The sequence below is a fragment of the Condylura cristata genome, unplaced genomic scaffold (genome assembly GCF_000260355.1).
Source record: "Condylura cristata isolate star-nosed mole 26May11 unplaced genomic scaffold, ConCri1.0 scaffold00014, whole genome shotgun sequence".
NCBI lineage: Eukaryota > Metazoa > Chordata > Mammalia > Eulipotyphla > Talpidae > Condylura > Condylura cristata.
In genome coordinates, this window is record NW_004567115.1 from 37,725,755 (window position 1) to 37,752,165 (window position 26,411).

Consider the following 26,411-nt stretch of genomic DNA (forward strand, 5'->3'; position numbering starts at 1 on the left):
AGTCGCAGTGTTGGGTGTTTACTTTTTAATATTGTTTAAGAATTTTCCCATGTGTGTTTAAGAAAAGGACACCTTTTCTCTGTAGACAGTAAGAAATCAGATTCAAAGTTCTCATACTGGAAGCAGTTACTTTCTTAAACTGAGAACTTAAGTTCTCCTGTCTTTTCATCTCAGTGCTGACGTCCTACTTCTAAGAAGATAGCTCTTTGACTAAAATCTTTTTTCAATGTTCTTACAAACTTCTAATGTTTGTTCTTTTACATTTCACAATGCATCTATGTTCTTAGTTCTTGGTGTCCTCTTTGACACAATTCCATTAAAAAGAAGCTAAAAGTAGCTAACATTTGTGTAGGAAGAAGTTAACTATCACTGACACAAGGAAAACATCACATGGAGCAACACGTGTCCTGCTTTTAGAACAAGAAAGACCCCCTACGTTGAGAGGACAGTTTAGTTGGAAGTAAAGGTTTCATTGAACAGATCTGGCCTCTGACACCAGATATTTTGGCGATTCAGCACCTTTCAGAATACAATAGTGAATTCTGAAGAAGGAGCGTTAGCATAATTTAAATTGTACCATGGTTTTGCTTATAATGTCTTTTCTTATTTTAATGAAGCTGACCTGGGTTTTCGGTTTGATATGTCAAGGAAATGTTAACAGAACTCCAAAATAAAGAGACACTATCAACCTCCTTGCCAGTTTTTTTATTACAACCGTTTTGGTTCATTCTTACTGCAAAGGAAGCTCTTTGGGTTGCACAATGCTTCACTGCAGTGTCTTGCCTCTCAGTGCTGTAGCAAGATACCTGCTGGTGATCCATGTGTGAATATGACACTTGTCTTTTGTATGGTAAATTGTTAGCTTTTAAAACTCTTGTCAGTATTTCAGCTGTTCACACAGATTGTCCAGATTGTTGAAAGTGAACATAAGCTCAAGATTTGTTTTGAATTGATAGTGTTTACTTTTGCTTTGAAATAATTGTGTTTTAGCTCTTTGGCCAAATTCTGATATATCCCTCTGAATGGGAATAGGAATGGAGTTTGGATTTTTAGAAAACCAGTAACTGATTATGAATGATTTTGAATCTTAATAATTTAGTTACCTGGAGAGAACCGGGATCTAGAATTTTTTCTTCTGGAAAACTCAAGACTCCTGGGGTACAGGAGTCTGAACCCAAGAAAAGGGCTAGAATTACTAGATTATACAGGAACAAGAAGATTTGAGTTATCATCTTTAAGTGAATAAAACACTTGTTTAAGCAGTGCAATTGGATACTATTTTTACTGAACAAGCGATAACTTCAGTTCAGCCTCTTTTTTTTTGAAATAAAAGAGAACAAAGCTAAAAAAAATTAGACACATCAAATATAAATGAAGATTAGAAGTTTATAAAAATTTCAGGAAATTTTGGAGTCATAAAGCTATCTGTCTGAGAGCAAGGGAGCAAAGGGATCACAGACCTTGAGGATACTTCAAGAACATAACTTACCCCATTATAAAATTGTTTGAAGTAGACTCTAAAATGTGTTCATTTTCTGTTATCTTTTAGATTAGGTTAATAATAAGCCTTCTGTGAAGAGCAGGCAAGCAAGCAGTGAGCATTCTTTTGAATGTCTGAATAAATACTATGTCCCTGGACATACATAACTGAAAATAGAATAAAGAAATAAGGAAATTCTATCAGCCGGAGCTGTGGAGGGACTCTTTGAAGCCTTGGTCATCCTTAGGGCTCTGGAATGGTGATATTACTGCTGTGGTGTTATGTCTTGTAGAAGTGTGAATAGGACATTGCCAAGCTCTTTTTTTACATCTGTCTGACTTCTCAGGGCAATATGTCTGCAAGGCTTCTTATTGTCAGAGATACATCTCCTCTTCCTAGAGATTACTCCCAAACACCGGGGTGCAAGCTCATGCACCCAGCGGACAGGGCAGCAGGAGAAAAGTGATTAAGATTACAAAAAGGCTTTTTTTTTTTTTTTTTAATGAGTTGAAAGCAGATAGTAGTGGAGAATAGCTTTGGTATTCAGGAGTATTTGTTGGGAAATATATTTTTCAACAGTCTTGTTCCTTACAAGTTCCCCTCATTTCACAAGACATCTGAAGTCTAAAGATCAAGAAATGACCAGATGTTTAGCATGAAACATTATTTTAAAGAACGTGTGTGTGTGTGTGTGTGTGTGTGTATTCTTTATATAGCTAATATAGCTTCACAAACTCTGTTGGTAGCTTTATTCCCTCAATTCATCAGAAAATTTGGGTATGATCCCGGGTCCAAAGTATATATCTTCTCAAAAGCCATCGAACTTATAATAGGAGGTCAGTAATATTGGGGACCAGACCATAGAAGCTGATGAAAGAAAGTTCCTGTGATTTACTGATGCATAACACCACCTGGAGACCCTAAATCATGTTACTTAATAATTAATGGCTGAGTGAGAAAATCACTGAGATGGAAACAAGGAAATCTGGGCTATCATGACGCTTTACTTCTGGGACCCTGGTGTTCCTTGCACTTTGTGATTAGTGTAGAGAAGATTTTTTGCATGCCTGTTCAGTCCAGAGCACTAAGACTCATTCACAGGAAGGATTCACAGTCACGTCTACTTGTATATGTTAAACTATATATTAAGATCAAGATAAATGTGTGTATCTTCTTTGAATAAACACATTTGAGGAAATAAATGAGTCTACTTGCTTGGTAGTGGTAAAGATAAATGAGACCCGGGTGATTTTCAAAATGTCCAGCAGACTAGAAAAAGCCTAATTTCATTGCCACTCAGATCATTGTTGATGCATCAAGTATTTACTAAATTGCTCTGTGTCCTGCACATTAAGAGATGCTTTGCAAGTCTGTAGTCTGCATCAGGGAACTAGCAGGAGAACCAGGCCGGTATGACATCGTGTGCCCTTGGCTCTCATAAGCACTTGAGAAGCAGACTGCTGTGCAGGGTATAATTGGGACGACGGGGCCCCTTGGTAAAATGATGCTGAAGATAGCTGGAGAAGTAGGGGATGTTTGTCATGGTGGAGCATGATTTAAAGGAGTGGTGAGGGGGTAGCAGCCAGGAGATAAAGTTAAGTAAATGTAGAAGAAAAAGGTAAGGCTTGGTAGTGGAGAATCTTAAACACCAGAATAATTGTTAAAGGGAAATATTTTCTTTTTTATTTTAACAAACAGTGGTCTTTTATTGAAGTCTACATGTAACCCCTTAGAACATTTTGTATACACTTATATGATATAAATTACCTCATTTTAGACAGGAGAGCAACATCTCCATAGTACCTTTTTCTCCTTTTGTTCATATTATGACAAAGTGTTTTTTAAAAAACAACCAAAGAATGTTCTTGGGTCTGATTTTATATTCTGAATTTGGGATTCTAAATAACAAGTTTGAATGTTTTTTTTACCTTTCGGTCTGTTTTGTGCTTGGCTATGGTGCCAGAACTGGCCGCACCTCAGATAGTTATTATTTATATTATTTGTAAGTAGGATGATGGGGTGTGTTCTTTTTCAAAATGTACAAGCAAGAGGATTGTGATCCATTTTCTTTTTCTGACCCACATACCTCCGTGGGCACCATAAATTTTTGTCTTTTGTTGTTGTTGGCTTGCTAATACTGGTATCAGTTAGGGGACATTTGCTTCTTTTGACATGTGCAGTTAGTTGCTCAAGGCAGGAGGGAGACAAGCCCTAGAATGTCACACTGTAGGAACCTTGACTGCCCCCAGCTCCTGCAAGCAAACACGTCACAGCTTCGTTTGTGCTTTGTCAAGGACAGAGAAGAAGGGGAGTCGCAGACAGTAGGGAGCAGTGTGAGCCTCCCAGGTCTCTTATCTACCAGTAACCTCGAAAATCTGAAACCACCCTAGCAAAGTATCTTTGTAATCAATGTTGTAAATTTCAACTTCTGAGGAGTGATAGGGAGTTTATAAGTGACCAGTAATTTTAAGTGTTACTTTTTAGGCATGTGTGGGTTTTAGAAAATCAGGCCATATTCTCTCGTCGGTTGGGTATTTTCCAAGTTTTGGACACAAAGAAAGTATTGCTCTTTATTTAAAAAAAAAAAAAAAAGCTTCATTGAGGTAAATTGAATTGCACATACTTCAGTTAAGTCCTGGGTAGCTGTACCGTGGGCAGCCATCTCCAGGAGCTAGCAGTGGGTATGCCCCTTGTTCTCACACTTGCTGTGCTTTTTGAGTTCCCTCCTGCCCTCTCTTCTCTGTCCCCATCCTCAGACATCCACTGACCTGCTTCCTGTCAGTCTCTACTTGTTTGTGTTACTTAGAATTTTAGATAGATGACTCATCTCTATACTTCTTTTGAGGTGTAGAACTTGCACTTAGCGTATTTAATTTGATACCATGCGTGTGGTAGCGACCCAGTCGTCCTTCCTCTGTGTAATGACGTCCCCTGTGTGGATCCATCACACGCAGTAGTGTGCAGTCTCAGGTGTCGGCTCTCAGTAACCTGCTGATGGGCAGTTGTGTTCTCATCACTTTTGGGGTGTTACCGATAAAGCCACTGTGCACATTTGAGTACGAGTCTTTGTTAAGAGTAAGTTCTGTTTCTCCTGCGTTTTAGCTAGGGGAGACTAATTGGAAATTGTCTCAAAGCATTAAGCTGGGTCTCACACATTTGTTCTCTATTTCTCAGGGATCTTTGCCTCAGGGATCTTTGACACATAAAGTCCATCATATATTGTCTTTTTGTTTTTTTTATTGAAGGGCAAACCTGAGTCCCTGGTGAGAAGTGGACTCTCAACTGTTGCTTTTTATTTTTTAAAAGTGTTTACATTTTAAAACCTTTTAATTTTAGCACTGCCAGAAGGGGAACCTCATTTAATAAGTGTTATAAATTTTCTATTTAAGATTTTCCAAGGAGTAAAGATTGAAATTCTAGATTGATTTTTAACAGAAACTGAACAATATCTGGAGTATGTTTCTCAAGTGTGGGGGACCATAGGCCACTGTACATTTTCATCTGCAGAGTCCTCTGTCCATTACTGCAGCTAACAACCAGAGTGGTGATTTATAAGTTCTGCTAGCCCTCCTTCTTCAAAATGCCATTCATTATCAGAATATGCTGCTCATCAAACCTGAAAGATAGGGGTATGTGTGTGTGTGTACTTGTTGTAAATAAGTAATGTACTCAGCCCAAAACTCAAAAGGTACAAAAAGATACCCATGGAAAATTTTCAGCCCTGTAGTGTTCTCCAGACATTCAGTTCTCATTCTTACACATTAACTGTCTTCATTTCCATGTTCTTGATACTCTGGTATCTGCACTGGGCAGACGCTTCCCTCGCAGAGCTTGCCAGTCTCAGTGATAGCAAGCAGGCCAGCTTTCATACGCTCACTAGCTAATCCAGAGCCTACACTTACACCAGCTCCTTTGTCAGGCCTCTCTGCCTGGGCCCCCGAGGAACCTGAATGCTAGGGTCACCTGTGAGCTCAGAGCCTGTGACCTGATCCAGACTAGCCGCCCGCAGCCTGCATGAGCTGTTTTGCCTGGTCTGTGGACACTGGCCCTGCCTTCTGCTCCACGCTGACCTGCGCCGCCTGCATGGCCCGGCGTAGTTTGCTTCCCACTGTGGAGTGTAACAAGCCCGCTTTGCATGGGCAGCTGACCTCTCTACCTGAATAATAATAGAACTGTGAGATGGGTGGACTTTCACAGTGACTGTTAGCTGCTGTCTCTTTGTTTTTTTCCTATTTCACACATAGTTATATGACCTCAGAGAGGTTCAGGCCACCCAGAGGCCAGAGCCAGAAAAGCATCATTTTTAGAGGAATTCGAAACTAACGTCAGCAGTTTCTTTCACTCCTGCCTCTACAGCCTAGTTGTATGCGTGCATGTTAATTTTTTTCTCATCTTTTTACGCAGATGACGTAGTGACATGCTTCTTTTCTCATTAATAGTAATGGATGCTGCCTTTCAGAAAATGACTTCCTTACAATTAACGAAGGATTTGCCACATTATTACAGGAATTATCTGTTCACTCTTTTCTCTGCTCACTTCGCTGACTTTACACTGTCTAGTCAATGTGTTACTTTTTACATCTTCTCATCATCGGATGTCTTCCTTTTGGAGAACAAATGTACTGAAAATGTTCTATTTTGTGGTTGAAACCAAAATCAACAGAAATGAGTGTTAAATAAAAATGGGAGGACATCTCGCTTGAGGCTGTGTGTGTGTGATAGGTGTCTGTGTGTCTGCATGTACATCTTGCATAGGTTTGGGCGCTTGAGTCTGTTCCTATCCACTGGAGATTTCAAAACCCTTTTATCCTTTCTGTAGAGCTAAAATTTCATGCACTTCTGCGAGGCGATTGTTACTCCAAATCTCTTGTCTTTACTGGATTGGAGCCTATTGCACTGTTTGAGTCTTTGAAGTCCCTCTGGTTTTCTCTCTTTAGACTTATTTCCACTAGGATATCTCGTGCCTGTTACCTTTGAAAGTTGAGTTTGAAGGAAATAGCCAAAGAGAAGCCAGCAAACCAAAGTCTTTCTTTTGCTCTCTTTTGTCTTGTTCTTTGATCTTTTTTATGCAACTCATCTGTCTATCCTGCCCTCTCTTGACCTCACTTTTAGATCAGTCCAGAATACAACTCTCCTCACTAGTCCCTGGGAAGTCACTAGCATGGTTTCATGTGCATTGCACACTGTATATTGTTCTCTAAGCAAGAACTCTGAGATGGGTAGAGAGTACAGATACCAAGAGTCTGCTTTCTTCTCCATTGGTACTTTTCCCATTTTAAAACTAATTTTATGGCCTCTGAAAGGTTAAGGCCACCCAGGGGGCTCCAGCAAGGAAGGTGAATATCACGGCTGCTCTCCATGCTGCCACCTTCACTCTGCTTCTGGGGTTGGGATGTCAGTGTGGCTTTGGAGCCACTTTTTCTGTATCTCCACTGTGTTTTTGTTTTAAGGAGTTCTTTTTTTTTTTTTTTTTTTTTGTATTAAGAAATCATTAGTGGTTGCTTTTTTGGCTGATCTTTTTTTTTTTTAAGATCTATTTTTTATTTATTTATATATATAAGAACTGGGATATAGGCCAGAGGTATTAGGTGAGAGGATTTACCAGAGACAGAGTGATTGAGCAGAACAGGTAGATCCACTGAAAAACTCTGTTGAGGGGAGCAGTGGGCGAGGCAGGAGAGGTCTGGTGTGCCATGTTATCACCTCCCTGGCCGGGGACCAAACTTTTGCTGCAGTGGCTGGCGCTAGCTTGATAGTGCAGAGACTTTAGCAGCCCTTTGCCACCAGGGAAGCCGCTAGGCTTGTCTTATTTACATGATCTCTTCAAACCAAAAGCCATGAAGTTTCTAAATAACACTAAATGTTTAAACTTACTTTTTAAAAAGTATATTACAAGGATCATAGAACTTTTCTGTAAGAGACAAGATAGAAAGTATTTTAGGCTTTGCAAGCCATAAGGTCTCTGTCAGAGCGACTCATTTCTGTTTCTGTAGACCGAAAGCAGCTGAGGACAATATGGAAATGAACAAGCCTGGCTGTGTTCCAACAAAACTTTATTTATGGACTCTGAAATTTGAATTTCATATACTCTTCATGTGTCAAAATATATTTTTCTTTTGATTTTTTTTTTTTTTTCAGTTTAAGAATGTAAGCTTGTAACATAAAAACAGGTTGGTATTAAGTTCGTGATGCCTGACGTGCATTTACTAGTTGGGCTAGTTAAAACTGTTGATTTTGTTCCTGAGAGGATAGATATTCCTGGGATAAAAATGGAAGTCTCCGCTCCCCCCACCTTGTTCAAGCAGTGGATACTTAGAAAAAATGAGCGAGGTGTTGCTTCTCCAGGTTTATAACCTGTTTTTAAAGAAAGTGGTTGGAGTATTAGTTGTCAAGGTTAAAATCGCAGGTAAGAGTTGGTGGTACTAGACTATTAGGTTCTCCTAGTTTGAGAAATGAGTATGTCTCGATATAATATTCCCCAAATTTTGAGATCACACTTCTGTGTGCTGGTGTTTCCTGTTTAAAAATATTTCAGCACTTGAAATTTTAGCTCACACAGTTGGCTCTATGCTCAAATCTGTACCATTTCCTCTGCTTTCTTTTCATTTCCTCATGCTGGATTGAGAGATTCATACTTAGGTTACTAAAGTATAACTTATGCATTAGAGGATAACTTTATACAGTGGCCTGTTTTTCTTCATTTGACTACATGAATATTTAGTAAAGTTATGTTCAGTTAAGGATTATTATTGATTACATATAAATTTGGAGATATTTTTACATATATACATATACCTACATACATACAAAGACGTACAGACGTGACTTGTGGTTTGTATGTAGTCATCCCTAAAGCATGGCAAAGTCATAAAATGCTGATTGTTAAAAAGTAGGTGCATTGGGTACTCACCCATTGTGGTATTCTTGTCCAGATACCATATCACAACAGTTTTTTGGTTTTTTTTTTTTTCCTTAATCAAAGTAATTTTTTTTTATTGTGGCTAGAACGGAGACTGTACAAAGTGCAATAGGAAATAGTTACAGCTGCAAACAACTTCCAAGGGTTTCCGGTAACATTTGATAGCTGTAAAGGAAGGAAATGAAGGGCCAGTCACTTTACAATGACAGGAATTCAGTGAGAAAAAAGTTTACCTATTTGTAGTATTTTTACCAAGGTTTGAAAATATTTGAGGAGAAATATATAGATTTTTCTTCTGCTTCTTGCTTATTTTTTATTTGTATACTATTCTTAAAGAAGTCAAATTTTCTTCTTGCCTTTTCTGTACATGGTGAAATAACAATATGCTTTTCCTGAAATCTTTTAGTCTTGCATCCTTAGAATAATTCTGTCAAGGGGTTTTCTTTTTTAATATGTTGCTGAGAACTGCTTGCTAAAATTAGATTTATGATTTTGTCTTTACTGCCTAAATGAGATTAGGTTTTTTTGTGTCCTCATGTACGCTTTATAATGGGTTGGGTTTCTTCCCTTCTCTGTCTCTGCTATAGTTGATACAGAGATGCGAAGGCAATTCCCAGTAAATTCGATGTGGCTTTTGCCCTTACATTTATGTTTTTAATAACTCTCAGTTTCAAGAGACAGCTGGTAAGAAAGAATTAAAATCAGAAAGGAAGGCTGGAGATTTCAGGATGCAAATTCCTGCTCATGCTCTGTGACTGTGTGACTTTAGGCTTGTCATTTCATTTGATTGATTGATTTTTGGTAGAATTCTGAAAGTTGGAATTAAGAAAGTTTTAGCTCCTTTCCACCCTTGACAGTCTATGAATAGAATTCTGTTTCTGGCTCCAGGCCTGATCCTGCCGGCACCAGGACTGCAGTGACAAACAATGGCTGCTCGTGTGACTGCAGCTGCCAGAGGAGCCCTAGACAGGCGGGCGTGAGAGGCAGGCTTAGAGCACCCCTAAATAAAGAGCGCATTTCCACAGCGTGCCTCTGAGCTCATAGTCTAAAGCTCTGAGGGGATGGATGTTGGTTGAGTGGTAACTAGAGGAAAAGTTGAGCACTCACTCTCGGCCTAGAAAGCAGCCTGTATTTTTAGCGTGGGGGTGAGGAGTAGCGATGCTCAGCCTCTCTGTCTGTCTTTACAGTGCCTTTTTCAGTGCGGGGGGCTCATTTTGCCTGTTTGGGGGGCCCAGTCTGGCTTGGGTCCTTGAGGGTCAGAACCACCTCATCTTCGTGTGTTGTATCTGCCACAGAGCCAAACATCATACTGAGAGTGTGGTTGCCGCTTAATATTTGTTTTCCAGCTGACTTAAGATTTTTAAAAATCAGTGAGATTCATGAGATTACAATTCTGCTAGTGGAAAAGGAGTGTTAAAGGTTCGATAAACAGAAACAAAACAAAGGGCCAGATCAAACCACACCAAACGCAAACCCCATACATGTGACTGCACAGTTGATACACCAGAGTGGAGCGGGGTCCGGTGGACCGTGCCAGGTGTGTGGGCGCCTGGTGGTGGGTGCAGAGCCACCTCCCGCGAGGTGCGAGCCTCCTCCTCAGTCACATACAGTGTTGCACATGAATGCTAACTCAAAAAATAAAAATTGTTTTAAAGTTTGCACAGGAAAACCCTCCTTGGGCTCATTTCTGTCCTCCCCTCCTGCCTCCGGTGCCCCCCACCTCCCCACCCGACAGTCTCTGGGCTTCAGCTCTCATTGTTCTCAGTTGCAGTAAAACACCTTACTCTGAGGACATGCTCACTTTATTAAGATGCATTGGGGACAGGTAGCGTCTAGAATGTCCCCTGGAAAAGTGTCCACAGAACCACAGTCGTGCTGCCTGGCATTCAGAACTGTGTCCTGCCTCCTTCTCACTGTGCTTCTTGCTTCCTTTACAGCTTCATTTAAAAAATAAGAAAACCTTCCAGCTGCCTCCACTGTTTTCCATACATTTTTTTTTTAAGATTTATTTATTCATGCATACAAGAACTGGGGTTCAAAGGTGTGGGGAGTGAGAGGTTCACCAGAGACAGAGTGGGGAGCACCGCAGGCAGATAACTAAGGACACTGCTGAGGGCAGCAGCGGGAGAGACAGGAGAGGTCTGCTAGGCCCTGGGGCCTGCTCCCTGGCGGTGGAGCTTGGGCTGCTGTGGCTGCCATAGCTTCTTGTTGCTGTGCTTTAACCTGTTGTTAAACCACAGCAGGGAGGCCCATGTTTCCTATACATTTTAATCGCCCCTGTAGTCTTTGATGCTTCCCAAACTCTAAGGCTCTATTTCAGTGGAGCACCTTTGAAATGACAAAAATGAAGGAGCCAAGAGTTTCATACTACAGTTCTTAAAGTTCTAAAACACTTTCATGTGACTTCTCGCCTCTCATATTTTCTGCATTTATTTTGTAGAGTTTATGTAAATTTTCTCTGTAATTAGCATCTTACTGTTTTTCTCCTGCTTATATGTAAGACAGAGGTCACTTTAACTAAAGCAGAATGGACAGTCCGGGAAATGGAAGATAAACACAGGCACATTTTTCTGACTACAGAAAATAGGGTGAATTACTTTTGGGGGAAAAAAAATGATTGCTGTCATTGAACCTAGAGACCCATGCTCCTCCATAAATAAACTTTAAAAAAAAAGTTTTCAAAATGAAAGGGTCTTTTCCTATCTTGGTCCTTAGTTGAAACAACTTTCTTATTGAACTTTGTGCTTTAAAAGCTAAGTTAGCATTTATATTTATTGTTAATAAATAGGGTTATGAAATATTTGGGTGTTATTTTATTTCATTTTCCTGTTATGGGGAAGAATGTGAGAAAGAACATTTTTAAAGGAATAACTGATTATAATTTGTGGCATATTTTATGTGTTAATTAAAAAATAAACTTAAGAGTCAGTTCAGTTGTGCTTCTCAGGCAGAGATGTTCAGCCTCCTGTTTTCCCCCTTCCTTTTGAGGGAAAAACCATGCAAGTAACTTGTATTATTTGAAGCATTTGTCACTTTACTATCAAAAATCTCTTTGGGCCTGAGACATTTTTTGCATTTTTCAAATGCCTCTGCTTTTTTTAATTGTCCTGTGTCTAGAACAGTAACCTATCAAATCATAAAACATTTCTAGTGAATATAAAAAAATACAGAAAATAACGTGGTTAATTTTGGATCATGGAATTGTTTGCCATCCTTACCTTTTTTTTTTTTTATTTGTCTTGATGTCTAAATCAAAAAGTGCATTGATTTTTCTAAGGCTACTGTAGCAAGTTGCTGTAAATTCAGGTGACTTAAAACAACAGACATTTTTTTCTCGCAGTCCTGGAGACCAGGAGTCTGAAATGAAGAGCCGTCAAAGGTCACACTCCCTCCAAGTCTTCGACTCCTTCTTTCCTTTCAGGCTCTGGCTGCTCTCAGCATTTCTTGGCTTCTGGCAGCTTTGAGTTTGCCAGTGTCCACCTCCGTCTTCACATGGCATTCTTTTCTGTCTCTGTTTCCAATCTCTTCTTTTAAAAGGACACTGGCTTTTTAATTCTTTTGCTGCTTTTACATCTGTTGGATGCTAACCCATTGAACAGTGGGAACTACGGCAGCTCCATCTTCACTTGGGCAGTGCATTTCTAGAACATGCTGCTGTAGGTCACACATGATTGCAACAGAAGCAGAAGAATTAAAAAGCCTTAGTAGTTACAGAGATCAGGGGAAAGTAAGTGAAGTAATGGCAAGTATGGAATAGATGATCAAACTCTTCCCCTTCCTGGGTCTTTTCCCCTTCTTGCTTCTTCTCAAGTCCAAATAACTAGAAAATGGTTCAAAGTAAATTACCTACTCAGTCAGGTGAACACATTGTCACATGTAGTTCTCCTCCAAACTTAGGGTCTTTTCCTCTACAGTTTTGGTTCCTGGAAAAATTTCTATTACACATCACAAGTACTTGTCTTATTGTAGTTCTAGTCTTCACTCTATTCAGAAATTCTGTTTGCCGCTCCCTTCTCTAGCTGCCATCTAGTTGTATCTCTTGTGCTGTTTCAACCCATCTTGTGCAGAACTGAGGCCTTTAGCCTCCCTGGCCCCTCTCATCCTTACTGTGTACTTAGGCTCTGAGACTCCAGACCTGTTGAACACTCAGCTCAACTCCTTACTAACAACCTCGAGTAAGCAGCTTACTCTCAGCCTATACAAGTATTTATTTCGAATGGTAGAGCCATTAAATTGTGCATTCGTGTAGATTAAATGCGATAATATATTGAAAGCTCAGCATTATACCTTGGCATATAGAAATGAGATCGTGTGACATATCAGTTAGCTTTTGTCTTTGCAGCAAGCCATCTTAACACATGCAGCCATAAGTTGGTTTAGGATTCTGCTGAACAGTCCTGGCCTGCCCGGGCTTGGTGCATGCTGGAATGGCAGAAATTACTCAATTGCATGTGTCTCTTCATCTGACTCAGTTCAGATGTTCTTGGAATAGAGTCCTCATCAAAGCTTTTGTTTTTTCCCCTTGCTCTTGTATGTATCCTAGTCTGACTACTGTAGTGTTCTTGAATATAGTATTCACTTTCTAGCTTTCACCCTTGATCTTGAGAAAACAAGGTGCCTTTTGCTTTCACCAGTGTCACTGGCTTGCCCCGGTGAGCATCCTGTGGGAGCACAGCTCCCCCTCCACAAACACACAGGCTGTGCTTTCCTTCACCGGCTCCAGAATCCGACCCCGGTGAGGGCCCTTCTCTCACCCCTCTGAAAAAGCCAGTGTATTTTTCACAGAGCCTGAGAACTATTATTGTTGTGTATTGCTAGTTTTTCTTTGGTTATTAATATTCTGCAAATAAGTGAAAGCATGCTGTAGCCATCTGACTTATTTTACTTACCCTAATCACCTCAGGATCCATCTATTCTATCCCAAAAGACGTTGTTTCACTTTTATTAATAGCTGAGTATATATTCCATTGAGTATATATTCCATAATTTTCTTACCCAGTTATCTAGATGCAATCTTTTTACTCCGAATAAGGTCATGTCTGTTTAACCATCTGTACATTCAGAACGCGCTGCCCAAGATGGCTGGATGACTCTGTCTTACATTCAGCCCCAGCTCCGTAGATGAGCCCCATTACCTCACCCCACGAGTCCTTGTACTCTCACCTTCATGTGCTGGCTACCTTGTGACATCCATTGACCTCTTGAACTTCAAGAAGTTTGGAGTAGGGTTACGGTATTGATTACATGATAAATGTCAAAGTCAAATTTTATTTAAAGCATTATAGTCAATCTAATATTTTCATTTTTTAATGAATATTTTTTAATGTACAAAGTGGCATTGAAAGGATTTGAGTAATTTAATTTTGCTTTAATAATGATCAGTAGGAAAGTTAGGCTTTTAATTATATATACACTTGTGGGGTGAATTTGTGATTGCTAAATTTGGTGAGAAGGTCCTGTATCTGGTATCTGTAGTAGTCTTGATGTACAGAACGGGATATTTTTTAGGCCAAGGAAAAGAAGTTATTCGCATTTCCATTTTTAACTTTATGATACTCTGCAGAAAAGGATAAAACAGTTGCAAGAGGCAGTACTTACATAGGCATTTTTCGCCTTTCATCTACTCCTTTATTTTCTAACTTGCTTTTCTGATCTATTAAATAGGTAATGATTAATTATCACTAGTTTTTTTCCCTTAATGTTAAGTCACAGTTCAGAGTTTACGGAGAGTTGAAATGCCAGAATGCAGTAAATTAGGTAGTGCCGTGTGGTGTGAAGGGGCAGAAGAAAACTAAGAAACCTCTCACCTGGGCCTCACGAAAACTAAGTTCTAATCCTGCCTTTGATAATGACTTAGTGGTGATCGTGCAGTAATTTACCTTCTCTTTTCTTAAGCTCAGGCTTGATAGCAATTGAACTTGATCATCTTAAAGCTTTCTCCCCAATTCTGCGTGTTGCACTGTTTGTATTAAGTGTGAATCCTAGGATTTTAGTAACAATACTATAAATGAGCACAGTTGTTCAAAATGAAGGAAATGGCTGTGCTATAGATGGACACACACTTTGGATTCATTTTATAAGTAGGTGTTTGGGGGAAGGGGCAGGTGGTGGTGATTAGCAGCACCGAGATGTACAGAATTACAAAGGTGGAAAGGTGGAATGGCGAGTTGCAAGATGAATTTTGCAGCAAAATTGGTGTATCTAGAGTGCAAGATGTCTGGAAGGCATTTCTATTATATTAAGCTCCTGGTGTGACTAATTGCTATAAGGTAAAGCTATAAGCACATCCACAGCTTTCCTGGTATTTTTCTCCTTTGTTAGAAATTTTGTTTGCTCTTCAGGTTCATTTTGTATGAAAATTCCACAGAGTGTGCTCATTTTCCCCTTGTTACATGGGGTGCTGTACCACCCACACCCCCTCTCCCCAGTGGGATGGGCGCACACAGCCTCTGCCTGGGAATGGCCCGGGCAGCACTGTGACATTTCAGTGGAATGTTGTGAATGTATACAGCTCTTTGTATTTTAGTCTGGTCTCTTATGTGGTCATGAAATCGCTTCCTCGTAATTTAGATTTCAGTATACTCTGGGTCTACTGGCTCCCGGAGGTTCGGTCGGCTTACCTTATCTTATCTTCAGCATCAACCCTCACGTTTGTAGTCACTGACATGCTAAATCTCCTCTTCCTAAAGAAAGGCCTTTTCTAGTCTGCTTCCTGCCTCTGTGACTCTCATTTTATTTTCTGTTCCTCTGAAGGATTAAGGGAGAGACTTTCTCCTAAAATTCTCTTTTCAGTTCTTCTGGGACAAGATCTCTTCTTGCCACTGCGTCTTTGGTTTCTCATGGCTTTCTAAACATCGATGCCCCTTACTTAAATAAGGTGGGCCCATCCTTTTTACTGATTTGTGGCCCACCATTCTCTTGAGTCTTCATCTTCTATGCTGTGGTGTAACCCTCATCTCTCTGACTGACTACATCCCTATACTTCACTGAATGCCTGTCTGCCTGCTAGATACCACCATTGTCTAGACCACCATTCATATCTCGCCAGGAAATCCATGTGAAATGGTTTTCTGTTCCTTACAAATAAGGAAAAAACTTGTACCATTATTTCTAAGTTTTCAAGTTTAGTGTTTTTGTCTCTTGTACTGTAATATTTTTTTTTCCAATTCTGTATCTACAGTTCTGAGAAATTTATCTTTGTCCATTTAAGTATTTTCTGAGGGTGATAGAGATAGAGTGGTATAACCAAGACAAATACAAGAAAGGAGTCTGCCTTACAGGATGAAAGAAGAGTTAAATAAGTGGTTGTAAAGGCGGGAGGCGGGGAGGAGGTTGGGCTGGGGAATCAGCACAGGGGGCAGGAGGGTGATGTTATGATTAAGCCAGAGTAGGAGCTTGGAGAACTCAGCAATAGTACCCCAAACTAGCCTTTCAGGGAAGGGTTCCTATTTTTGATGAGAGGTGATGGAGCAGATAGGAGTAGCTAGGGCAGAAGTGATAAAGCAGGACCATTGCAATCAATTGTATTTGAATGGAATTAATGTTCCATTTGAATTTACAGAGGGATGTTAATTTGAGGCATACAGAACAGATAGTAGTAGTCATGGTTGATGGTCAGGTTTGCTTTTGTTGTATATTCGGTTGGTGGTATGGATGCAAACACATCTTTTGTTAGCAGTCTAGTGTGCTGTCAGTGAAGTTGTGAAGTGGGGCATAATAACTGCTAATGGGAATTTATTTGCTAATGTCATTTGTGCAATGAAAGATTACACTCCATGAAAGCAGATACCATTTTTCCTTTGAACATGGCAAGAGAGGATGGTAAACTTTTGGGGCTGGGGGAGGGAGAAGAATTAACTTTAAAAGGTTTTTCAGTAATGAAAATCAAGCTTGTACAGCATGAAGCAACATTTTCATACCATTAAGCACTAAAACATTTTCTTTGACCCTCTTCTAATCTATAAAGGGGTTGGGGGACCCCAGGACCTGGTTATAAGATAGTCTTTTGTTAGTATTAAACAGACTGTATTGCTTTAAACTGTGGGGAGGATAATGTTGATTTTGATTTTGATTGATGTTAAAAAAAATACTACAAATTAAAAATATGAACTATTCATTCACAGACTTGAAAAAAATATTTTGAATAACTTTTAGCTTATGGTTTTGTGAAATAGGGATAATAGGACTTAGAGGACATTAAAGTTTGTCGTTAAATGTCAACAATTTGAAGTAAATACTGAAGGTTAGTCCTAGCAGTTGTCTCTGCACAATGGGACTCTCCTGACCAGAGGGAGAGTATGTGGCGGGCTTTTCCAGATGCACCTGTCATCAACACTAATTATAGAGGATATTTAGTATTAAGGGAATTGTTGGGGTGTAAAGCACAAGAACATATTTATCCAGCCTTTTCTATTCTATGGATATTCTGCTTGGATAGAAAACTCAAAAAATTGAGAAGAGGGTTAACAAGTTTTCTTTTAGTGGAAATTAAATGAGTGTTATTTGAAGAATAGTACCTGAAAAATGACTTTTTTTTTTATAACAAATACTCATTTTTGGGTATGGGTAATTAAAAGGCTATAAATCATAGTCAATAGTGTATTCCAGTGTTTATTGTAGAATAAATTATAAGTTATTTCTGTTGATTGTTATTCATATATGAAGCAGCCAAAGGAGATCCCAATGACATTAAATCCTGGATTACTTAATCTCACTTAAAAAAATCTGTCCTGACAGAATTTATATTGAAACTAATGGACAAGGGGAAATAGAACTGTTCACTTTCTTAACATGCCTGTCATCTACACAAGGTATTTAAGAATTAATACCATGAGAAAATGTACAGTGTGTAACTTATAAATAAAATAACTTCCTGTATTGGTTGTTTCATTTTCTGGGTAATAAAGAGATTTTTCCAGACTCTCAATCACAATACCTTGTAATTAACTTTACTTCATGAGGATTAAGCAATTGTTAATATTTTATAGGTCTCATCACAACTACATCAAGGAAACTAGACCGAGAGCAGCAAGATGAACACATATTAGAAGTAAGCATTTCTTTATTTTTAAATTACTTTTATATATTATAAATATCCTGGAAGTGAGCCACCTTATTCACACTAATTAGTATTCATAGATGTTAATATTTCGTTGTTAGTTGCTTCTTGTTAGTACAAAGAAAAAATAATAAAAAAAACATGTTCGTGTTTCCTTATACCTCTTCTAGCCTCAGAATCTACAGCTGCTGTTCTCAGTTCCATTATAATTTTTGTATTTTTAACACATACATACAGAACAAACAAAATTAAAAGCAGTTATTTATTTGAATTGCAGTTCATCCACATCAGTGATATGTTTCTGTCTTCTGCAGTTTCCTCAATCCCCATACTGTTTTTTGAGAAACCTTTGTGCAACTGTTAATAGACCTGATTCAGCCTTTTCTAGCTGTCCTTTACTTCCAGTTTTTTTTTTTGCTCTTAAACAGTTGCATTGTTTATGCATTGTAAACTGAATTGTAAAAAATGGAGTAAGGCAGCTGGAAGTTGTCTGATAGATGCTCTTCTGAGGTGTTACCTGTTAGTGATGCTTCTCATTCTCTCAGTTAGAAATGCCTTCTAGTTCCAGTGGGGAAAACACAACTTATTATTTCCTGGTTGTCTTATTGCCATTGGACAGGAAACACATTGCTGGAGAAGGAGTGGGAGTAATTTGGGGGATGAAAATGAAAAGCAGTGATGGGGGTGCTGGGTGCTGTTGCCTGCAAACCAGGAAGCAGCAGCCCCTGCTGGGGAAAAAGGGGCAGAACTAACCTACTGTCTCCTGGTAACTATTACTTAACATAGCTGTCATATGTTAAAAATAGCTCTTGCCTCTATCCTATGTTAAAGGCTAGTGTTGATTGTTGAGTTAGAGCTAAAAGCCATTGCTTTTGTTTAATTGTGAGTGATCTGCACAGCTCTTCCATTTTACCAATATGGATAATTGGGAACATTCTGAATTACTGTTTGCTTTTTTTTTTTTAATCCTCCCTTTTAAATTATGCTGCCTGCTTTACTTCATCTTTGGTCCACATGTTGAAACTTTGCCAGTGCTCCATTTAGATTTTATAGGGTATGTGTGTCCATGAATTGTAGTCCTGTCTTGTAAAGGTGCTTTTGACAACCACAATTAAAGTTAGTGATTTCTTCAAAAGTTTTTCCGAAGTATTTAGCTGTAACTCTGAATTCATTTCTTTATGATAGATCAGTTTTGAGTTTTGTTCAGTTACTATAGTGGTTGACAAGAAGAAGAGTCCTTGAAGAAATGACAGATGGTAAAAAGCCCCGGGTGGCAGATTACACACATGGGCATCTGCGCGGCCCCCACCGTGGGCTGAGCCTGGTTCCACCGCCCTCCTTCCTCAGGGAGTCCCGAATGCGGGGTGGGGGCAGGTAGAGGAAACCTGGGACTTGGAAAGAAGACCTTGATGGGAAATTAGACTTTGTAATAGTTTGTGTACACACCTTGTTCTTTTCATGTAGTCCCTTTGTGGTTTATTTGTCAGCCAGTGCTACACTGGCCTGACTGTCACCAGTTAACCGTTGATTTCATTGTCAACTTGTGAAGGAAAAAAAATTATATCACATATTAAAAGCTGTGTAACTGACCACTGGCAATCAAGCCTGAACAGTTTAGTGATGGATATTAAAAAGCATAGCATTGGATTGTGTTTCTTTCTGTTTTCTTTTTTTCTAAAGCTCTTATGAAAATTGATGAAAAGGTAGTATTTCAGAACTTAAAATAGTGATTTTTTTTATTTTGTGAGATTAGGAAAGGAAGTCATTATATGAAATGAAGCAACTACTTTACTTAAGTACTCCGGTAGGCACCATCAGAATACACTCATATTTACAACGGTTTCTCCCAAAAGTAATTTTCATGGACAACCGCAGTATAGTCTTTCAATAAATAATTGACAAGAGGTGGGAGACGTGATCTTTAATGTACTCCCTGAGGTAAGCATGAGCATTGGCTTTAGAGTGCGGTGGCTGTCACTTGTACTTATAGAAATAGAGCAGGACAGTCCTGGGGTCTCTCCTATATTGAATGTGTGGGAAGTTTGCTTAGAATGGAAACTATTTCATGCTTCTTTCACTGAAAATCTTACAAGTTGATCTTAAACTTAGAAATCTGTGTCCACCCTTCTAAGCTTTAAAAACTTCTCTATGAGAACCAAAAAAAAAAAAAAAAAAGAATTAGGGAGCATATGCTTGGCATATTTTAATTTGGCGATTTAGCTCGTTTTATTGATGAAGGTAAAAAATGACAGTTTTTCAGTGCCATATGTCGAGATTTTATATAGAACATTTATTGTTTTTAAGAGGGCTCTTCAAATATTTTCAAAGTGTTTCTATGTCTCTTCCTTGACTCAAAAACTGTTTTTTGCCTGCTTATCATTTTGGTAATAGCCCCGTTCCATTTCAGCTTGTAGAAGGAAAAGTGGCACGCTGCCGAGAGAGCAAGGTCCACCGTTAGGCCTTCTCACCTCTGCCAGGTTCTCAGGGCTCTATCTGAGCACAGGAGGTGTGGTTTCACCTCCTCCCAGGCTCTCGTCAGGATGAGAGGAGATGGGATGTGTCATGGAACATGAGCATTGTAGAGGCTTATACAGAGGCTGGTTATCATTAGAAAGCAGGTATTCATTTTTATATAGTACATCCTAAAAATATTTGTGATTTCTATTTCCTTGAAAAAAACAAAAAAACAGGTCACTGTGACAGATAATGGCAGTCCCCCGAGATCAACCATTGCAAGAGTAATTGTGAAAATTCTTGATGAAAATGACAACAAGCCTCAATTCCTGCAAAAGTTCTACCAAATCAAACTTCCAGAGCGGGAAAAACCGGAACGAGAAAGAAACGCTAAGCGAGAGCCTATATATCGTGTTATAGCTGCAGACAAAGACGATGGGCCCAATGCAGAAATCTCCTACAGCATTGAAGAAGGAAATGAGATTGGCAAATTTTTTATTGAACCAAAAACTGGAGTGGTTTCATCTAAGAAGTTTTCTGCAGCTGGAGAATATGATATTCTTTCAGTGAGTTAAAAACTAGTTATTGAATTTCTAAAACTGCAATTGTTAATTACTTGTATCTTTTGTCTTCTGTAACTTTATCTGTATTCTGTAAATGCACGCAGTGTCTGGGATGCCTTTTCTCTGTTCAGTTGGTTATGACGAGGCAGCTATTAAGCATTAAACATGTGTTTTATACAAACACGACTATGAAGTTTTGAAACCCTTTTGTGTGAGATTGAACCACCCCATGCTTTGTTATAGTTTGTAACTTCTACTTTGCTGTTTTATCTCCTCTGCCCATATTCTATAGATTAAGGCAGTTGATAATGGTCGCCCCCAAAAGTCATCAACCACTCGCCTCCATATTGAATGGATCCCCAAACCCAAACCATCCTTGGAACCAATTTCATTTGAGGAATCGGTTTTTACCTTCACTGTGATGGAAAGCGATCCTGTCACTCACATGATAGGGATGATACCTGTTGAGCCTCCTGTCACTCCTCTTTGGTTTGACATCACTGGTAAGCAGTTCTCGTTTTCATGGTCCTTGTAGAGGCTTTCTGATGTGTGTGTGTTTATGCATGTCTCAGAATTATCTAAGACTGATAAGTGGTTGAGACTTTGTTTTAAATTACAGTATTTTTACCTGAAGGTTTTCATTCTCTATCTCCAAATCATATACAATTGTTTTAAGCCAGTATCACCTCAGTGAAATAAATAATACCCAGGAAGCCAATGGCATACACTCATGATTATTCATTTTCTGGTTGGTGTGACAAAATAAAAAATAAATAAAATATAGTCTGATAAAAATTGTTGTATTTTGATTGCAAACATTTTTATGATATCTAACCTGTACTAAACTTGTTTAAAATAGGTGCGCTGTATAAATGAAATGAGATTTTTAAGAATGTATGATAGAGAAAAATATAAATGTTTCTTTTCAGAATTCTGGCTTAATTTTTTCTTCAAGATGTATAGCATGGGCACATAATTTTTATTATGATTTGAACACTTAATATAGCTATTCCTATTTGATTGTCACATATCAATATTTTAAAAGGGATAAACCTACAAATTGTAACTGTGTAACTTTAAAAATACAGTGCTAATTTACTGCTTTTCAAGTTTTCGTTACCGCATTTGATGTAGGAAGCAGGTTACTAGATTAAATCGCCTTTAGAGACAAACTACATGCCTGCACCAATTCTTTTATTTTGTCATGCAATTTAACTTACACATGGAATGTGATATTCTTCCAATATAAATTTCCCCAATAATCTTTGGCATCTTAATTTTTCTTTCACTCTGTTTCTTCCCAACAATTTAATTCTAAGGCTATTTCAGATCAGAAGCATATGGGTTGTGGTCTTTCTCTGGTTGGAGGCTCATACCCCCCTTTCCTCAGCCACCGGCCCTTCCCCGCATTAGGGTGTACCCCACAGGTGCAGGTGGCCCTCTTGGCCTCGCGCAGCATCCTAGGTGGTGTCCTTATGTGAAGTTACAGATGTCTTCAACGCCTGTGAAAGCATTATGGTTTAATTTTAAAGAAAAAAGGATGAATATCAGTGTCACCATTTTACAATCAAAATTGCCTGCTTTCTGCTAATCCTATCACGTTTCGAGTTGATGTTGACTTTACCACCAACACTAACTGCCTTGGGACCTGTTGACTGACTGCTCTTCCTTCTCTGTGCTTGCCTTCCATGCTCGCTTGCTCTTTGGGGCTGTGCCAGGAGACACACTGGCTAGAGAAGTGTTTTACATCTTTCAGATGACTTGTGACCTGAACTGTACAGCAGAAGGTATCTGCTGAGATCACATAATTTGCCTCAGATTATGAGATCTAAAATAAGCATCAGTTATGAAGACTTTTTTCCCAGTGATTGTCTTTCATTGCTTCTTTCCATAGTATAAAGATGGCCACTCATTCCAGCTGCAAACATACCGATTTCTCATACATCCCTTGCCTGCAGTTTTCAGTGTGATTGAGTCTTTGTTGTGTGTTTGTTTTGCTTTGCTTTCTAGTTAGATTAGTAATAAAACTTCAGTTTTCACGACTTTTATTTCATTTCATTTCATTTCGTTGATACAGGTATTTCAAGTTCAGTGGGTTTGCAAAAAGTTTATTGAGGATATAATTGTGACTGTGTTAAGATAATGTTTGCAGCACAGAAACTTTTGTTTCATTAAGCTTTATGCTTGACAGTGGGAAAAGATTTCTTTGCAGTGTATGAATTAGAACTAACTACCACTCTTTTTAAGAGTTACCACTTGTTTTTAATAGTTACTTGGGCTATATGGTCAAAAGGTCTCAAAAACTTTTTTTGAGTAAATAGCCAACTTGGTTATTGCATGACGTGTAATAGAGCTAGTAAGTACAAATTAAAGACATTCTGAACCCCTGACAAAAGAAATTGAAAGTAATTCATCAGCAGCAGTGTTTTCCTGTTTTCAGAGTTGCTTTCTTGCTTCCTCTGAATTCGTAGTTCTGCTGATAATTAAGGCTCAACTTGCCTTTAAAATAAAGCATTGGCTTTTTAATTGGCTGCTCTTGTCTTTTCAAGACAAGAATTTTCAAATCTGCTTGATCAGTATATCAGAAGTTTTGTTTTTACCCTTTTATTGGTTAGTGTTAAGAATTAGAGAGCCAAAATTTTCGTCATGTGATCTGTTTTTACTTTTCTATTTGTTTTAATTCAAACCAGGTGGCAATTATGATAGCCACTTTGATGTGGACAAGAGCGCTGGAACCATCATCATTGCCAAACCTCTTGATGCAGAACAGAAATCAAACTATAACCTCACAGTTGAGGCTACAGATGGAACCACCACAGTATCCACTCAGGTAGGTGCACTGCTCAAGAATGTATCTGTCAGAAGAGGCTAAGATGATATTCTGATTGAAAGACCAAATTGTTGTAATAATTTCTTTAACAGTTTACTTTTATTGGTAAGTAAAGGATGGTCAGCTACTAGGATTTCAGATTTCCATATCAAAGGCTTGGGTATACTCTGTTATCCTAAAAGTAAAAGGAGGAAATCAAATGTTAGAAAGTAATGTTTCTGAATTTAAATTTTCTAGGCTTAAGTTATACAATTTTAAATCTTCATTGAGATGAGTCACCTGCTAATTCTTGGTAACAATGAAGAATAAAAACTAATAGTCTAGAATGACTTTTCAATTAACAGCATAAAAAACTAATTTAAAACTAGTTGTACAAAGATTTTATTCTTCAAATGCTTATCTTTTTATCGTGTCTATAATTAATTTGAGATTGTTCTATATACTTTCTAGCAAAGTGTTAAAATTTCAGTTTTGTCAGTGACTTATTGTAGAAGTTAGATTGTAGAGCATGGAAACAAGAATAAAAACAGTAAGAATTGTTTTTAATTTAATAGGGTAAATCTGAAAGTTTTAAAGAATATAACTGCTTGTATACCAAAGGGAACGTAACAGCAGTGACTGACCCTCTGTGCCAAGTGTTCTCATCACTGATGGTGACGCCTCTAGAGGAGCATATACGTAGCAGGGGTGCATAATTAGCACCTCCTTTCCCAGTAGTTGTGGTTTTAGGTAGTATGTTTAAAAACTAAATATGGGGCCCTCCCTGGTGGCGCAGCAGGTTAAAGCACAGCACTAAGAAGCTAAAGCCACTTCTGCATGAGTTCGATTCCCGCCTGCCCCGGAGGTGACCACATGGCGTGGCAGACCTCTCTGACCCGCCCGCTGCTCCCCTCAGCAGTGTACTTCGTAGATCTGACTGTTCTGCTCCCCACTCTGTCTCTGGTGAAGCCTCTAACCGCCCCTGAGCCTCTGGCCTGCACCCCAGCTCTGTATGCACAAATAAATAAATCTTAAAAAAAAAAAAAAAAACTAAATATGGGTTATGGTATAGATGGGTTAAAATTTGGTAAAACCCAGGAAATATATTCTAGTCTACTTTTCGCACCAGAGACACGGAATATCTTAAACTTCAGTGCTTTATCTGTAGTTCCATGTCTTTTTTTGAGTTATTTTCAGAGTCTTGATAACATTCTAATGCACAGCCTGCCGAGAAAGGTATCCTGGATATCAAAGAATGGTCACAGAGCCCCAGATGACCCGTTAAGGTGTGGGGCAAAGGGCACAATTAGTAATTAGGTTTCAATTCCAGTTCAGGACTGAGAACAGGGAGATAGGAATCTGGGTGGCAGCAAATTCCACAGGAAGGGGGACACAGATCAGAAAAGCGTTGATAAGGCATGAGAACACCACAGGGCAGATTCGGCTTGCAGTGAAACTCAGGAGCCCACAGAGCAGGTTGTGCTGCTTTGAGGTCAGGTTCCAGAGGTTTGGAGAACACTGTCTGGTTAGTCCCAGGGGCATCCCCCACAGAATCAGGCAGAGGGAGGGTGGTGACTTAACTGCCAGAGCTCTGCTCAGTAGCTCGTCTGGCCTTCCTATCCTGCCATTTTTCCTTTGGTGCTGACAGGTATTAATGCAAGTTAGTTACGTGGCTTCTCAAGGTAACTTATCAAATCTAGCTGTCATTTTTTTCTTTCTCTAAAAGAGCTTTGCTTTGATGTTTTTATTTTGTCCTTTCTTCCCCCAGTTTCTCTTGCACATTAGCAGTGCATACTTTGGTCCAGGCAGGGTTTGAAAAAAGACTACAGCCATGGACAAGTGACTGCTTCCTCTGTGCTTCCTTTTTCTCATCTGGGAAACAGGGGTAATGTGTTCTCTTCATTGGGTCCTAGGACGGTAAAGTCCTGGTGCACCTGTCACCCAGCAAGCACTCAGATGGAGTTGCTACACATCAACACTGGCCTAGAGTCTTGTCCTGCTTGACATTTGATTCACCTCCGTTCTCTATCTCTGCACTTTGTTTTGCCCTGACTTCTCAGAGTGGTCTCTTGACCAAGAAAATGAGGTTACGATCAGTTTCCTCTGATTGGAAGGTTCAGAGCACAGGACCCATCACTCTCCAGCCTCTGCTGTGGAGTCATACCTTTTACACACCTGCCTCCTGCATCTTTATTATGTTATCCCTAATTTCCAAGTCCTCCTCTCTCCACTTGCTAAGGGATAGGATGTTTGTTTTTCACTGAGCTCTTCCACTTAATTTACATTCATCTTCCAACATAAAGTCTATGGATACAAAGCCTTAACTCCTCCTCAAAAGTGTTCCAGATCACAGTAGGCTTGGATGTGCGAGGAGGCTGAAAGTTTCACAAGAGTTGGGCTGGTGTACACTTATTTACACCCTTCAGTAAATACAAGCAAGTGCCGAACATTCACAGGACCAGTAAAAAAGTTCAGTTGAATGCTATCCCCAAAATGGTTACTTTTACTTAGCTGTTCCCTTTCAGTTACCATTCATTGATCACAGAAGGGGATTGAACTATCTCTGCCCGTCACTCATTTCATGAGAAAATAATTTTTTAATTTATAATGGAAATGAATAGGCAGTGATTTGATTTACATAAACTAGCATTTATAGTCATTCTTTCTGATTTACCATTAACCTTTACAAGTGAGATATCTGTAGTTTTAAAATATTCGCCTAACACCTTTCTTCAGTTGGGTGAATATGTAAAGTTTAAAGTTACAAATCCATTACTGATGTTTTAGTGTTCCATGGGAACACCAGTATAGTCTTCATGGAAAGGTCTCTAGTTCATATACCTGCACAGTGCAGCTAACAATGTTAACTCTGTGTTCTTAGAACTTGGCCCCTCATACACCATTTCAACTAACAAACACTTTTTTTCCTGTGTGTCAAGGAAGCTTAGATTTCTTATTCATAACTGTAAAGAATCTTTTTCAGTAGATAATGAGTTTTACTATGTCTCATATATATATATATTTTTTCAATATGAAATTAATATTCTTACTGTCAAAGTAAATTCTTTTTATAAATTGAGCTTAGGGCTGAATTTTGAAACATCTGTTGTTTGAAATATCTTCACATA

General features: G+C 38.9%; 1 protein-coding gene across 1 annotated transcript in view; it reads left to right on the plus strand.

The window, feature by feature from the left end:
* FAT1 (FAT atypical cadherin 1) overlaps positions 1-26,411 on the plus strand; it is a 114,932-nt gene that overhangs the window by 54,368 nt on the left and 34,153 nt on the right. Inside the window, exons 4-7 of the mRNA XM_012724933.1 lie at positions 17,387-17,448; positions 20,148-20,477; positions 20,767-20,977; positions 23,165-23,304. Coding sequence (XP_012580387.1) covers positions 17,387-17,448; positions 20,148-20,477; positions 20,767-20,977; positions 23,165-23,304 — 743 coding nt within the window. The remainder of the gene's footprint in view (positions 1-17,386; positions 17,449-20,147; positions 20,478-20,766; positions 20,978-23,164; positions 23,305-26,411) is intronic.